Source organism: Hyalella azteca, unplaced genomic scaffold, assembly GCF_000764305.2.
Source record: "Hyalella azteca isolate HAZT.00-mixed unplaced genomic scaffold, Hazt_2.0.2 contig11596, whole genome shotgun sequence".
NCBI lineage: Eukaryota > Metazoa > Arthropoda > Malacostraca > Amphipoda > Hyalellidae > Hyalella > Hyalella azteca.
The window spans coordinates 11,377-27,806 of record NW_025941588.1 but is presented as its reverse complement, the minus strand read 5'-3'; the positions used below and the strand labels follow the sequence as shown (position 1 = coordinate 27,806).

The 16,430-nt window shown below is 38.9% G+C and overlaps 1 protein-coding gene across 1 annotated transcript; it reads right to left on the bottom strand.

Annotated features, from left to right (window-relative positions):
• Positions 1 to 7,398: 7,398 nt before the first annotated feature.
• On the bottom strand, positions 7,399 to 15,487 carry LOC108673905 (protein disulfide-isomerase A6 homolog). Its single transcript, XM_047882905.1, has 3 exons — positions 15,297 to 15,487; positions 10,068 to 11,339; positions 7,399 to 8,811 (listed from the first exon to the last, which is right to left on the bottom strand). The coding sequence occupies exons 1-3, from the start codon at positions 15,307 to 15,309 to the stop codon at positions 7,997 to 7,999; spliced, it is 2,100 nt and encodes a 699-aa protein (XP_047738861.1). The 5' UTR covers positions 15,310 to 15,487; the 3' UTR covers positions 7,399 to 7,996.
• Between the last annotated feature and the right edge of the window lie 943 nt (positions 15,488 to 16,430).

The following is a 16,430-nucleotide window of genomic DNA, read 5'->3' as shown; positions in this document are numbered from 1 at the left end:
CTGACACATTGATCAATTATTTGCCATTGATTCAGTACCTAACTAAAAATATATCCCAGCTCAACTGCTCAAGAACAAGCTGCCTTAATGGGAAGCTTGAAATTATAGTACAAATATCTTGACATCGTCACATCAAACGATCAAAGGCTCTACTCTCAAGTTTTGATCCCAACAAATCTATGAACTGGCGGATCTGCTCATTCACCTCAATGACCTCATTGTATCTTCAACACAATGAACACATGGTGAAACTTGGATGTCTTGTTTCATTTGGTATTTAAATTTTCGATGAAACTGCTTGGTAGTCTAATCTAGAAAAATTTTGTTTGGTTCTAGAAATCATTCAAATTTGTGAACAATAATTGCTGAACATCCACATTGGTCCTTTGTAGAAAATGTATCAGCAGCACAGGTACTGTGAGCCGCCTACATTACGGTCATTACCTACCTACTCACTACTGTCTACTGACACTGAGTTCTGACTTCTGACGTATACTACAGCGTACCTACAGCCTTGAACTTGAAGCGCACTTATCTCAAGTTCGTTTAAGCTTCGTCATATTAATACAGTGAAAAATCAGAAAATTTTCCGTTCCGAGTCCATAGTCTATACCAATGTAATTTGTAAACTAGAGCATCTTTAAAAATCACTAAGTAAATTGTACGATAATGCTGTCAATTGAATTTCACCATACTTCCTCATAATCAGAAGCGGTCAAGTCGTACTGCTTCTACATTGCAGGCAACCACGATAGTAAGTATCTACAACGCAATTTCAATCCATTTTACTAAGGATGAACATGTTGCACGATAAATTTTTCTTTCAGTAAAATTTTAACTTCCTTATTCCAAGTGACGCTTTAATATAGCAAAAATCTGGATTTGATTAGTCTTAATTTCAATGATGTTCCAGTTATATGTGTATTTTCATAATATACGGTAACTATAAACTGAATAAGCATTATATTTTTTTCCATATGGCGATACATAAAAAACAATCTCGAAATATAGGTGAAACTCTGCTTAAGGCGAAAATATAGAAGTTAGGCATAAACAAATGAAAAAGTTTAACCACACTTTAACCCTTTCCACCCGGCTATATGATGGAAGTTATTTTATGTGTAATTTTTGTGTTAATTATACTCTATGGACCTCTATTATAGTTTCTATGCTACTAAAATATTAAAAAATCAATTAATATAAAAAATAGTGATCCGGGACTCCAGAGTCCCGTCAGGGCTCCCGGTACATGACATAATCATATAGCCATTACACGCGATCCCTTGTATCATGCTCCAAGATCTGTACAATATGCACTTATTAACAATAATAATGTAAAATAAAACACGTTTTGCAGTAAACATTTTTTACTTACAAAATTAACACAAAAAAAAAACAAATAAAATAATAGCTTTTCAGCATAAAAAGTAGCTGATTTTTTTGCTCTGCTGATACAATTGATACAGTGTAAGAGCTGTCTCTTATACACATCTAGATGTGTATAAGAGACAGCNAATGGTTTCTGTGGGGTCTTGATCATCAGGCTCAATCAGTCAATGTCGGTATCTTCGTGAATGTCAGTATCAATTTCGTCCTACAGATGAAGTATTTCATCGGCTTCCAATGACCGATTGGCCATGTTTCAGGAAGAAGTGCTCAAGTCTGAAAATAAAATAAGTTACAACATAAAAGTGCCGTGGTGTAAAAAAATGAATACGAAATCGATGGGACCAGTAAGAATTGGAATTCTCAGTAGTATTCCTACCTAGTAACACAAACGACACGCGACTCCTACTGGGACTATCAGGTCCCGGTTCTCCTGGCGGGACTTGCAAGTCGTTTTCCTAATTTCTATTTTTTACATCAAAAACAGTCTTCCAAATACATTTATTTGTTATATTTCGTTAGAATATAAATTTTTACACAAAATAAAACAAAAAGTAACTAAATCCATGTTGAATATAAACAGTTATGATGGAATATTCTGAGAGAAAAAGGAAACTTACCGTCATTCTCAGCCGGCTGATGCAATTGCCTTAGAAATCCAACTGGGTGAGCCGGTTGCCAATTAGTAATTTTCTTGTGGTGTATAAACGAACGTAGAAGTCCCGTTAGGTGCCTGGACCTAAAATTCCTTGTTGTATGTATTTTAGAGCGTGAAACTTGAGGCGGGACTTGTGAGTCCCGTCAGTGGGGAAAGGGTTAAGTTTGAGAGGGAAACCGTGGTCCAAATTCATCAATTATGAATATAATTTCAACGTGTAATCAACAGTTTAGCTTTCCATTAACATTGGGCTGCGATGAGCACTGCCAGTTGTTGAAGCTCAACCGTCAAGTCTTGCATGGGACTATACAATGCTGCAGGTACAATTCAGTGACGTATCATCTGTCTATTTTGAGAACTCGCAACCATCTTCGAAAGTGCATGTACCCTACATTTTTTCGCAGTGTATCGAGTGGCACATGGCAGGTTCTATTTTTTAATCAACTGGGACACTCATAATTCCTTCAATACTTAACGGATCTGCATGAATTTTGGAATGTGAGTATTGATTATCGATACGCGGCCGCAGGAATTATTGCAGATTTTTCATGAATTATTTTCTATTTAAAACCAATAAACATATTTTTTAATCAACTGGATTACTTATTACTTCAATACTTAACGGATCTGTATGAATTTTGGAATGTGAGTATTGATTATCGATACGCGGCCGCAGGAGATTTTACAGATTTTTACATGACTTATTATTAGATTAGGTTAGGGTTGGGTTAGGTTAGGTTAAGTTAGGTTAGGTTAAGTTAGGTTAGGTTAAGTTAGGTTAGGTTAGGTCAGGAAATAATTCATGCAAAAATCTGTAATATCTCCTGCGGCAGCGTATCGATTATTAATACTCCCATTCCAAAATTCATGCAGATCCGTTAAGTATTGAAGGAATTATGAGTGTCCCAGTTGATTAAAAAATACGTTTATTGGTTTTAATTAAAAAATAATTCATGTAAAAATCTGTAATAATTCCTGCGGCAGCGTATCGATAATTAATACTCACATTCCAAAATTCATTGCCTGTGACTGAACGGCGCTGTTGTGGTGGGCGCTTTGTGTCAAAAGCCGTGAAGATGCCCGGCTGCGTTACGCTCGGGAAGGTACATGAATCGCACTGTGGACTTGGGCTATGCTGACTTCTAGCTATCCACCCCAAAATTAGCTGAACCTCACATACACGACATACATACGACATTCACCAGATGCAAACGATCAGTCACATACAGGCTATATCAATCATACAGGTCATTTTTTGTCCCAAGAAAACGATCACTTATTCGCCACATGCGACCGATCACTTGTTCGCCACATGCAACCGATCGCTTATTCGCCACATGCACACGATTAATTATTCACCATCACATACGATTAATTATTCGCCACGGGCAAGCGATCATTTATTCGCCACGCGTGAGCGATCACCTATTCGCCACATGCACACGATTATTTATTCGCCATACACATGCGATCAATTATTCGCCACGTGCGAGTGATCATTTATTCGCCACGTGCACATGATTATTTATTCGCCATGTATACCGCATATACCGCAAAAATGCACCGGGAAAAACTGGTAACCCAGTCTGCTTTTCTTACAAGTTTAACATTGGTCTGAAAATAATCTGAAAATTGTTTTTATTTCTGAAAGGGTTACTGTTTTTCGCACTGATTTCATTTTGGGTCACGATAACTTCAATTAATGCCTTGAAAGGGCATTACTTTGAATTGAACTCTCATGTTACATTTAATTAAATGTATGTATGTAGTCCGTTATGAGGTTGCATAAATGTCCCTCGACAGGGCACTTGTTGCACCTGGATTTATCAAATGATTTTCAATGGGTTACTTAACTTGAAGTATATTGTTCCAGGGCAGTCTTGATCAGCTTTCAGAGATTATTCAGGCATTCAGTACTCTTGATGTATTCAACCGTAGCTTTTACAATGGCAAACTGGGTGTTCCGTGTGATGTCTCCTCCGCCCAGCAGATCTCGCACTGTGAGGGGGCTTATAATTAAATGTAAAATGCAGCTCATTCATCAGCAAAATGCGGCTATTCATTCCCACCACAATATCGATGAATTTTTTTTATACTTTTTAACGACGTCAATATTTTAAGCTTCACGTTTCCATGTTATGCGATTTATAAAGCGTGGAAGTGCACATCTAGCACTAGTATTAGTGGGTATCAAAATTTGTTAGAAACAAGAAATTAGCTAAATATTTTTAATCATAAAGTGTTAGACATTTATTTACTATCGACGTGTTAAGTGTTCATGGAATAAAATCACGCAGGAAAACAGCGAATAACATCACCATTGCCTGCCTATTATTTGTTAGCGTGAAGTTTTTACGGGAAAATTATAGCAGAAGTATTTCCGTTCTTTTGATTTTGCCGCTGTTAAAATGCATTTTTTCGAATGACATTGCCAATCATTATTCATTAAAATTGAGTTCCAGCAATCATTAGACGTCGACTCAACGTCATTAAAGACATTACCTACGACGTAATCAACCAGCAATCGACGATGTTACAGCGTTAGTGGCGCGGTGGAGCGGATCTGCCTAACTGGAGCGCTCCTCTTGTACAGACCGAGGAAGAATTTTGTAAAGAAGAAATATGTATGATATATTGGAGTTTCAAATTAACGAATTTAGCAAGGCAACTTTGATACTGGTGACATTTTACTTGCTATTTTTAGTTCAGAATAATAAACTGATAAAATATGAACCATTAAAATATACGTTTAAAATTCAATTTTTAAAGTTCGCACTTCAAAAAAATCCAGTGTCTCCAATGTAAAACATGTACAATGAATTTCTAATTTTAATTTCGAATATTCAAAAAATTAATTTTTTAATTATTTTAATACATAAAAGAAATTAAAATTTCAAAATTATTTATTCTGTCAATTGATTCATGCAGTGTCTCCGACTTTACGCAAGTCTGCAAAATTTCAGATATATTGGACAGCTAGAAGTGTGTTAAATATTGATTATAAGATTTGGAGTACAAAATTATTTTTTCAGTTATTTTGATATTAAAAAAAAACATTTATTTATAAAATTATTTATTTTCTCATTTGATTCATGCATCGTCTCCAACTTAACGCAAGTGTGCAAAATTTCAAATCGATAGGATAAGTAGAAGTGTGTTTGGTCTTTAATAAAGGGCACGGAGTGTCTGCAGTTGAAACATTAATATTTGTCGCTTCGCAATGGCAAACTTTGTAAAAGTTATGGTCACGGGGAAAAAGGAAAATAAATCCTTCTTTTTGTGCGCTACTTCGAATTCAAAGACAAACGACGATATTTCTGATATTTATAACTTCCCAGCAGTTTAACCAACTTACCAGCAGCACGGCTGCTTTAATGTTCTTAACAGATTTTAGAAACACCTTTTAAAGATGATGACTTAAAGGACAGGCAGATCAATCTCACAGTATTAGTGTGATCCATCATTTGACTGTTGTCCACCTCCTGCAAGACTGTCTCATAATGGCTTCATTACCGCTGGGTCTTGCACGAACAACCTGTTATCAACCTTGAATGACTGGACTCGTCAGGGGGACGGTGAATCAATGGGTGCAGTTCATTTCCATTTTGTCTAATCATTTGAGTGTTCCGCATGAGCGGCTGTTACATAAATATGAATTAGTGGTTACATTATGGAAATTTAATCAAACAGTAAAATATTTATGATAGTGTTAATTTAACCATTATACTTGTAGAGGAAGGTGTGGTGTGCTGAGCCATGTGACAGCAACTGGCTCCAAAGTCGTGACAGAACATTCACGAACAAACGGAAGTACTGTCCTCATCCGAGTCGTTGAGATGACGGAAGTACTGTTCGCAATGAACGTTTTGTTCTCCTGATCATCGATCTACACTTCTAGCGGAAAAAAAGATACTGCTGTCCTTCAGATGTGGCTAGCCCTACAAGGCGTGTACGGCTTACAAGTGTGGTTGGAGCTCCTAGGCGTGGTAGATGCCCTGAGGTGTGGTTGGTGCTCCTAGGCGTGGTAGATGCCCTGTGGTGTGGTTGGTGCTCCTAGGCGTGGTAGATGCCCTGAGGTGTGATTGGTGCTCCTGAGCGTGGTAGATGCCCTGAGGTGTGATTGGTGCTCCTAGGCGTGGTAGATGCCCTGAGGTGTGGTTGGTGCTCCTAGGCGTGGTAGATGCCCTGTGGTGTGATTGGTGCTCCTGAGCGTGGTAGATGCCCTGAGGTGTGATTGGTGCTCCTATAGGCGTGGTAGATGCCCTGAGGTGTGGTTGGTGCTCCTAGGCGTGGTAGATGCCCTGAGGTGTGGTTGGTGCTCCTAGGCGTGGTAGATGCCCTGAGGTGTGATTGGTGCTCCTATAGGCGTGGTAGATGCCCTGAGGTGTGGTTGGTGCTCCTAGGCGTGGTAGATGCACTAAGGTGTGGTTGGTGCTCCTAGGCGTGGTAGATGCACTGCACTAAGATGTGGTTGGGGCTCCCAGGCGTGGTAGATGTCCCAAGATGTTGGTGCCCAAGGAGTGGCTGGTGCTAACAGGGGGCGGGGCGGCGCCTCCAGGTGTAGTCGATACCCCCAGCTGTTGTTGATGCCGGTACGTGTAGTTGGTGCCCTTCAGGTGCGGTTAGTACCCAATTGTCCTCCCTGCCGTTGTCTCCTCCTTGCTGGATTGGTCTTCTCCTTGACGTGGACTTTACCTTAATGCGGTCATATATTCCTATTAATTACTGGCTTGAAAAGCAAATTACACGAAAGATTAGCTAGTATTAGGCTTTCCAGCCTGTGTTACTGATGTATCCTTGGGGACAGGATAGAAACATAGGAGTATCCGCATGATTTTTACGAGATTCTAGGACTACTAGAATATGAAACTAGGGCCTTGTTTATCAATGGACTAACTGAAGTGCAATTCCACCCAAAGACCTTTCTTCTCGCTTCGTGTCACCGACATGCGCAACAAACTGCATGCTGAAATAGTTGAGGCCTCGAGTATAATTTGAGTATCAAGAATATATCTATATATATATATTCCTACAGTAGAATACGTTTGGAAAAGATGCACCTCCCGGCTGGCAGCAAACAAACAATTTATTAGTCAATTTCGACGGGTCTGGTCTTTAATATCCAGATTTCTTTCTTAATTGTTTCCTGATTGTAGTAAGAACTTTTTGGGGAAGTATATATTGATGAAATCATGCTGGGCACATGAAATCAAGAAAAGATTAGCTACGCAAGTTTGTACATAATCAACAAAACTTACTCTCTAGGGTTGCGCCATAACAGGCACTTGCCTCATAGTAGTACTTCAAATCTATGACAGGAACAAGGATTCTCAGAGGAAAATCAAACGTAAAAATAGTACAAAAATCATGTAGTTCACGCAACATCAGTCATCCTAGTACAGGAAGTGCGGCAAGCAACAATAAGATAACCAAACGTCGTTAGTGCCAAATTTACCCGTCAAGACATAAATTAAACAAAATGACCGTCATTCACACAGCGGCACAACTCTGATATTAGAACACAAAAGAACTATGTCGACGCTGCAGACTATGCTCATTACTGAAGAAAATAGCAGTACGATTTGTATGTACGATACGCAATCGTATCAGTGATTTTGTTGAGTTGTATACTGTTCACAGAATACGATGGCTCGTCAGGGAGCACATTGGGCTGTACTGTACATGAAAGTAAGGAGATAAAAACTATTCAATGTTCTAGAGAGGAGATAAATGAGCACCTTGATACATAATCTGATCATTCCAGGATCCAAACTAAAAACGTTAAACTTAAACGTTAAATAATTCATCATAATTATTAAGCTTGTTTCTTAACGATTTATAATTTATACAAAAATTTCTTGTTACTGATTCCCTAGCTGTGAGATGACATCTCTAAGTACTTAACACATACCGGTATTATTAGAAATGACTAACGCATACGGAAGAAGGAGTTCAAAGTTCGGTTTTAGAAGTTTCAATGTCATCTAATTCTACATCAGAGAGATCAATGTCGTCATCCATAGGAAGAGCTCCATCTTTGCCATCCCATGGTTCCGATTTAGAAATTTTAGGGAGTTCCCCTCCCTTGACAGGCGCCGTTCTGCCTCTGCCGTACGAGATATCCCTCAGGAACTCGTTGACTCCATCGCTGCTGAAGGATCCTCTCAGGAGGGCAAACTGCATCTTCTTGGCATTGAGGGCAGCCAGTGCAGGGTATCCAAATCCACCGATATCGAGAGCCTCTTCCATCCTTGGCTGAGCCATGGCTTCTGACCAGATCCAGCCCCATTGCTTCTGCTTGTACTTGTCTCCGAGTCTGGTGAGCATATCAATGTAGCCTTGGCGACACTTGCTCTGGCAATCAAGGATGTGTGGGAGGACAGCAATGACACAAATGGGATGTTCTTTGCAGGCCTCATCAAACCCAGTGGGTGATGTGAGCTCCTTAACTTCAGGTGCTGGAATATTGGCTGCAGCTTTATCAGTTGCCCATGCAATGATGTCTGAAGCTGTTCTTCCTCCATCATACTCCGTGACTTCTCCATTGTGGAAGAACTTAATTGTGGGGAAGCCTTGGATTCCATACTCACTGGCTTTCACAGTGTGAACTGTAGCATCCAAAGCACCAAGCTTCATGACGCCTTTCAGTTTACCTGCTGCCTCTGCCCAGTGTGGGGCTAAGTTCTTGCAATGACCGCACCATGGAGCAAAGAACTCAACAAGCCACATTTCATCAGACTTTTTAACAAGTTTGTCAAAGTTTGAGTCTGTGANAACGGGTAACATTTTCGTCTTCTTTGTCCATAAATCTGGAGATACATTGCCACATCGAGAGATCACAACCTAACGCCAACTCGCAGGTTGGGTTGGTTCGCCCAGGTTCCTTTTAGATCAAAATGCTATCTAAAAAAAGGAACTTGGCTGACTTAACCCAACCTAAGAGCTTTTTGTAAAATTTCGATGAACAATCCGACCCTTTATATAAAGGTGAGTGGGTAACGTAAGTTACGTAACCCCCATGTTAGTAAATAAAGGTGAGTGGGTAACGTAAGTTACGTAACCCCCATGTTAGTAAGTCGCGAAAAAAATCGGTTTTCCGATGCCGACCGCCAAAAATGGATTTCAGATTCGTAATCTACACCCCAAAAAACATATAATTAAAAAAAAAAAACACCCTTTTTTTTGGATGTAGTTAATCTGCAATAATACCAAAAATATTTTAATTTCCTCATTAGGTAGCTACCAAAGATTTAAACTAATTTTTTATGTATGATAATGCTGGTATCCAGGATACTTCACAGATCTACTTATGGGACTCAAAAATGAACTTGAGCCTTGAAGTTGAGGGGGGAGTCTAAAAATCTCTCTGCTTTGCCATTATTTTATTGAGTCCCCATTCTAAAGAATGAAAAAAGGTACCTAAATGCCAAAATATATATAATATGTATGCCATAATGTCAGCCATCATGATTTATTAGGCCTAGTCCTGCACCAACAGCAGCACCGTGCACGTACTGTGACGTACACGGTACATTGTACAATGGTGCAAAGAGCCAATGGTGCACCGTCCAAGGGATACACTATCATGACTATGACTATTGACACTGAGTTCTGACTATACTACAGCCTTGAACTTGAATCGCAGTATCGCACTTTTCTCAAGTTCGATTAAGCTTCGTCATATTAATACAGTGAAAAATCAGAAAATTTTCCGTTCCGAGTCCATAGTCTATACCAATGTAATTTGTAAACTAGAGCATCTTTAAAAACTATTCAATGTTCTAGAGAGGAAATAAATGAGCACCTTGATACATAATCTGATCATTCCAGGATCCAAACTAAAAACGTTAAACTTAAACGTTAAATAATTCATCATAATTATTAAGCTTGTTTCTTAACGATTTATAATTTATACAAAAATTTCTTGTTACTGATTCCCTAGCTGTGAGATGACATCTCTAAGTACTTAACACATACCGGTATTATTAGAAATGACTAACGCATACGGAAGAAGGAGTTCAAAGTTCGGTTTTAGAAGTTTCAATGTCATCTAATTCTACATCAGAGAGATCAATGTCGTCATCCATAGGAAGAGCTCCATCTTTGCCATCCCAGGGTTCCGATTTTGAAATTTTAGGGAGTTCCCCTCCCTTGACTGGCGCCGTTCTGCCTCTGCCGTACGAGATATCCCTCAGGAACTCGTTGACTCCATCGCTGCTGAAGGATCCTCTCAGGAGGGCAAACTGCATTTTCTTGGCATTGAGGGCAGCCAGTGCAGGGTATCCAAATCCACCGATATCAAGAGCCTCTTCCATCCTTGGCTGAGCCATGGCTTCTGACCAGATCCAGCCCCATTGCTTCTGCTTGTACTTGTCTCCGAGTTTGGTGAGCATATCAATGTAGCCTTGGCGACACTTGCTCTGGCAATCAAGGATGTGTGGGAGGACAGCAATGACACAAATGGGATGTTCTTTGCAGGCCTCATCAAACCCAGTGGGTGATGTGAGCTCCTTAACTTCAGGTGCTGGAATATTGGCTGCAGCTTTATCAGTTGCCCATGCAATGATGTCTGAAGCTGTTCTTCCTCCATCATACTCCGTGACTTCTCCATTGTGGAAGAACTTAATTGTAGGGAAGCCTTGGATTCCATACTCACTGGCTTTCACAGTGTGAACTGTAGCATCCAAAGCACCAAGCTTCATGACGCCTTTCAGTTTACCTGCTGCCTCTGCCCAGTGTGGGGCTAAGTTCTTGCAATGACCGCACCATGGAGCAAAGAACTCAACAAGCCACATTTCATCAGACTTTTTAACAAGTTTGTCAAAGTTTGAGTCTGTGAGCTCTATGACTGCATCATCTCCACTTCCACTGCCCCCTGAGCTGCCTCCACTTTTCTTCCCACTCAGTTGGAAATTTACTTTTTCCTTTGCTGCTTTGAGAGCAGCATCAACAATTCCCTGCGCTGTTCTCTGTCCATTGAAATCTTCTGGCTTGTTTTTATCAATGCCAAAGATTTTAATTGTTGGGAAGCCCCGTACACCATACTGACCTCCCAATGACTTGTGCTCGTCAGCATCAACAGCTCCTAATTTCACAACTCCTTTGAGGGCAGTGGCAGCCTTTTTGTACTCAGGAGTGAGAGCTTTGCAGTGCCCACACCAAGGGGCAAAGAACTCAACAATCCAGACCTCATCACTCTTCAGGACTCTCTGTTCAAATGTGGCTGGAGATAAGGTGACAACATCGTCCGAGGGAGAGTAGAGGGCCGATGCTCCACAAGCAAGCACCAAAATACCTGCAACAAAAAATTAGATGCGAAAGCTTGCCATTGAAACCTATATTTACAAACAAATTTAGGATACATTTGCCAGCCAAGCAGGTCAGGTGAAATTTAAAATCACATTAGAAACAAGTAAATCCAAACAAGTGACAAAATTTTTAGTGTTAAAAGCATATAGTGATGAAATGCATGTGCTTTTAGTACTGGAGGTGAAAATGTTTTTTGCTCCATCTTCATGACAGGAACTAAAATTAAGCAAGGGTCATAATAGTAAAATTGTCAATGGACACAGATGATTTTGGCTCAGTCTGAGATGGTTTGTGCTCAATTGTCGGGTCTAAATTAATAATTAAAAGTGATGCATAGGTATAAAAAAGTGTGATGTTGTAGAAGTTGAATTGAAGTATAAGAAAATCTTCCTTCTAAAAATAATACTTCAATATAAATAATACTTTTCATAAATTTAGAAGTAATGCATCAATACAAAAAACCATTGGTAATAGTGATCTAGTGATATTGGGAAACTGATTTATTGTTGCATGAAAGAAATAGGGATTCTGCTTAAAAAAAGTACAAATTTCCAAAAAAGATTCTTTGGCAAAGAAAAAATATACTGGTAACTCAGTACTCACTGCCGTGAGTGACAGAACGCATTTTCTCGTCGACAAAAACGTGAAGTCACGGATGGACAGACAGAAGGAAGGACATGCTGAACACAATAGTGATCTTTTTCCATAAATGAGAAAATGCGCTAAAAAGACTACACAAAGAGGAAAGCTGATTGATCCCACAATTCATTGGATGATGTGTGCAGAGGAGCTTGTTTAAGCATTTGTCATGGACAGGAATGGAGATTCTTCTTGCAAGTTAAGGTTGCTGCTTCAATCAGAGTTGGGATTCACAATCAAGCAATCAAGAGGTAAAACCAGTATTAAGGATAACAGGACTGATGATGAATTCAAGTTTTAAATTACTTCTAGCGATGATTTCATTTGTTGCCAAGGAAAAATAATCACCCAACATTTGCTTCTAAATATTATTTAGCATTGGGAAGGAAAAAAATAAAATTCAAGGATATCAAACAGGCAACTGTTTTCTTCTAGCTCTAGGTGTCATTACATTCAGGATTTCATTATTCAGGATATATAGGTAGTTGTTGCAAAAATTATGAATAGCAGAATGTATTGTAATGGACAACATGGATAGCAATGTACACTGCTGATCTTACATGGATGAAGTTATTAAATGTTATTTTGAAACCAAAAATGCTTGATTGGAAGCAAGAATGATGCCAATATCTCGACCTAGAGAGGCAGAGACAGTACAGAATGGAAACTTGTATAATATTTGATAAATTGGCTCATTATCAAATCCAGGGTGCGTACCGATATTAAGAAAAAAAATTCCAGGACTTTTCCAGGACTCTCCATGATTATCAGTATAATTTTCCAGGACTCGTATACGACAGGTTTAGCATGACTGAAAGAGTAACCGTGCATATTCTCTCATCTCCTAAAGTTGATAACTAGCAGACATGTAAATGCATAGAGCGGGCAGACACAGAGGATCAAAAATGACAAAAAAACTAGATATCAAGCCCACACTTTTATTATTAATTCAATAGTGTCAAATCACAACAAATATTGAGTAATGCACACAATATTGCACATGATAATGTCAATACAGTTCAGAACACGATTCAACACCACTACCCTAACATTCAACTGGCAGCTATTTCATCAACTTTTTCTTTAATGTTCAGTTCAAGAGTGCCTAGCTCCTGTTGCTTTGTTTTCAAAGATCACCTCATGGCGTTGAACTTTGCGATGATTTTCAAATCCCCCTTTCTCTCCATTGCTTCTGCATATTCATCTGCTGCTTGCTCAAGCGCATTGATGCCCTCCTCCGTACGCCTTTTCTTATTCTTCAGTTCATCTAGCTCATCCAGCAGAGCCTTCCTCTTCTGGGTTTTCTGGGCCTTCGCATTCTACTCTTTCTCTTCTGCCAAATAAGTATTGTAGGCTGTTTTGGCACTACCAGCTGCAAGCAGCATATTCTTGGTGATGGTCATCTTGTCCAGGCCACCAACATGTGCAACATGATCAATCACAGCATGCACGGCAACCAACGTTTGTTCTTTCATGTTGTGCGTCATGATTTCCTCGTTGAACAAAAACCCTCTTTCAACCGTGGCTTGGCCATGAGACAGGAGCATGAGCATCTGCACTACATTCCAGAGCTTCTTGTAGGTGCTCTTTGACAGGATGGCATGCCAAAAAGTGTTATGTAAAATAGAAGACGCCTAAAAAATACTAAACAAAATTAAGGGCAGATATCATTTGCACCCGAGGTTGTAGCGTGACACGACAACCCGTGGCAATTAGGGTTAACACATGCAGCACAGAAAAATACTTCCTTTTTTTATTTATTTGCAAATTCCAGTATTTTCCATAATCTGAAATGAAATTCCAGTACTTTCCAGGCCTGGAAAATGAAAAATGAAATTTCAGGACTTTCCAGATTTTCCAGGATCGGTACGCACCCTGCAAATCAGCAATTTCAGAAAAATTTCATTTCAGAATCAAGATAAGCCAACCAGGATCAATTTGTCATATTGAATACTACATAAATCTCCTTTAGAGCAGGTTGCACAGTGCATTGTGCTCAAGGTAACACAACTAAACACTTTTAATTTCATCATTAATATAACATTTGGTTTTTGATTACATTGGTTAGTCAATAGTTTAATAGCACCATTTTAATGAATAACTGTTAGAATTTCCTGTAAAAGTTAATATAATTACAGACTTGTGCACATTTGAGATAGAAAAAACCCACCCATTAAAAATTAATTTTCATTAATTGTTGTCATCATTGATAGAGGAATAAACTTTATAGATATATAATTTTCAGAACTATTCCATATTAACCCTATCTAATCTTTATATTCAATATTAATTTCAACTTTGGTACTATTAATTTACCATTAATTCATCATGTTGTGGGTTTTTAAATTTTGCATTATTTAGCTTTCACACTAAAAACTACCAGCAATACAATTTAAAGCCTGGCAATTTTAGAGTACATTCAGCCATTCACTAGTAGTCGTCGTGACTTCGTGAGGTTTGGTACAAATTTCACAGTAGGTAGTAAGTGCAATTCTTCAAATGATATATTGAAAAACTGAATTTTTTTAAAGTCAGACAATATTTATTATATGATAACAGACTTTATATCCAAAGCATTTAACTTTAAAGTTTACTGCCTCTCTAGTGAGTCACTGAGTCTCTCCCTCCAGGCCCCAGCCCCACCGCAGCACCGCCGGACCGCCCCAAATCCAGAAATGGTGGGAAGACTATTGTCCCATGGCTTATAACTTAAAAGTTATAGTACAGTTCTAATAAACCAAAACACAAGTTCTTTGACAATTAATTAAAATAGCAGTAGCACTAACAAGCCATGATTACAGCTTTCCTACCAGTTTTGGAGCTGTAACTGTAAGTCTAAGGTTCTGGCTTCCCCGGGCCCCGGGGCCTGGGCCACAAGGGGCCAAGGGCCTCGCAGCCTCAGCTTCAACTTTCAAGCCTCAATCAATCAATGAGAGTATAGCTAGTCAGAATTTTGCAGCTTGAGAATCTTGAGGCTGAGGCCCTGAGGGTCCCTCAATCTCAATGGTCAATGCTAGACTGCTAGTGCTACCAACACCGCACTGAATAAAATAACCAGTGAATAAACACCGTACATAGTGCTGCTGATGGAACTGCACTGAATAATTTAATCAATTACCACCATGCAGTCCATATCTAGGAACCAGTACTTCCAGTAGGAACAAATAATTCTACCGTATAAATTGAATGAATTATATTCATTAGCTAATTGGATCACACTTTAAGCCGGTTGATACAAAAAAAAATTCCATATATTTAACTTTAATTGTCAGAAACAGTACAATTTCATTCAATAGGAACTTACCAAAAATGATCATAGTTTCTCTGATGATATTGTCTGCCTCAAATCGAAACAGGATTTTAACAGAAACGACGCCCACACAGAGACTGACACTGGTGCGATAGTTTCACAACACTTGCCTCTTCTCACGACGCGGCCTAGCAACCTACTGACACTTGGCGTAAACACAGTGCATGCTACGCGTTCAGTATCAACCCCGGCAGATGACGAATTAGGCTAGAAAAGCCAACTTTATTCCATTAAATCTTGCATTATGGTTATAAAATTAAGATTCATTCAAACGAATATTAAATGCATGATTATAAAAAATAAAATTTTGAAACGATAGCAACTCAACTTAATTTGTTTTGAACTCTCAAGAATTTTAGAACGCATCAGCAACTCGTGGACTGCTCCAATTGGCTCTGGCGTCAAGGGCAGACTCGCGGAAAATTTGAATGCGGCTGCCGGCGCTCAAACTAAATTATGAGGCCAAGTCGTTATATCGTGCTATATTTCAAGTGAAACATTTGAATGACGTTCCAACATACATATTTAACGAATTTTCTCGACAATATGGAAACAAATGGAATTTGGCTCCACAGTGATATATACACTAATACAGCCATCGCAAACTCATCTACACTGTAAAAATGCTGATAGGTATTCAAACGTCTAATGTACGGATTTAATTTTCTACTTTTATAGTATTTACAGAGTTCCAAAAACATTATCTACGATGCTGAGTATTGTACTCCGTTAAGTTTTTGGATTCCTACTCGCTTCTCGTCCACGAACGATAAAGAACGCCCAAGTTTTACATGGCAAATTTCTTTCGTGTAAAATACTAACTACAACTCCGATTACCGAACGGCTATGAAAGAGATCTGTTCGCCGCGGTTTATCGTTTAGTGGGAGATATCTTGTAGCTCCGATAAGAATTAATTATAAGCATTGTAATCTTCTACTTTTCAACAAATGTCGGAAATTATCTCAGCAGCAATATTAAGGAAAATCAGTTGCGAATAAAAACAATAATGTTTACTCCATGAATAAAAGTCATAATTGAAATGATTACAAAACCTTGGAGTCAAGTATGGAATCTCAGTGAGCTGTGAGTTACCTGGCTTATACGTAAGTAAATAAGTAAAACTCTGA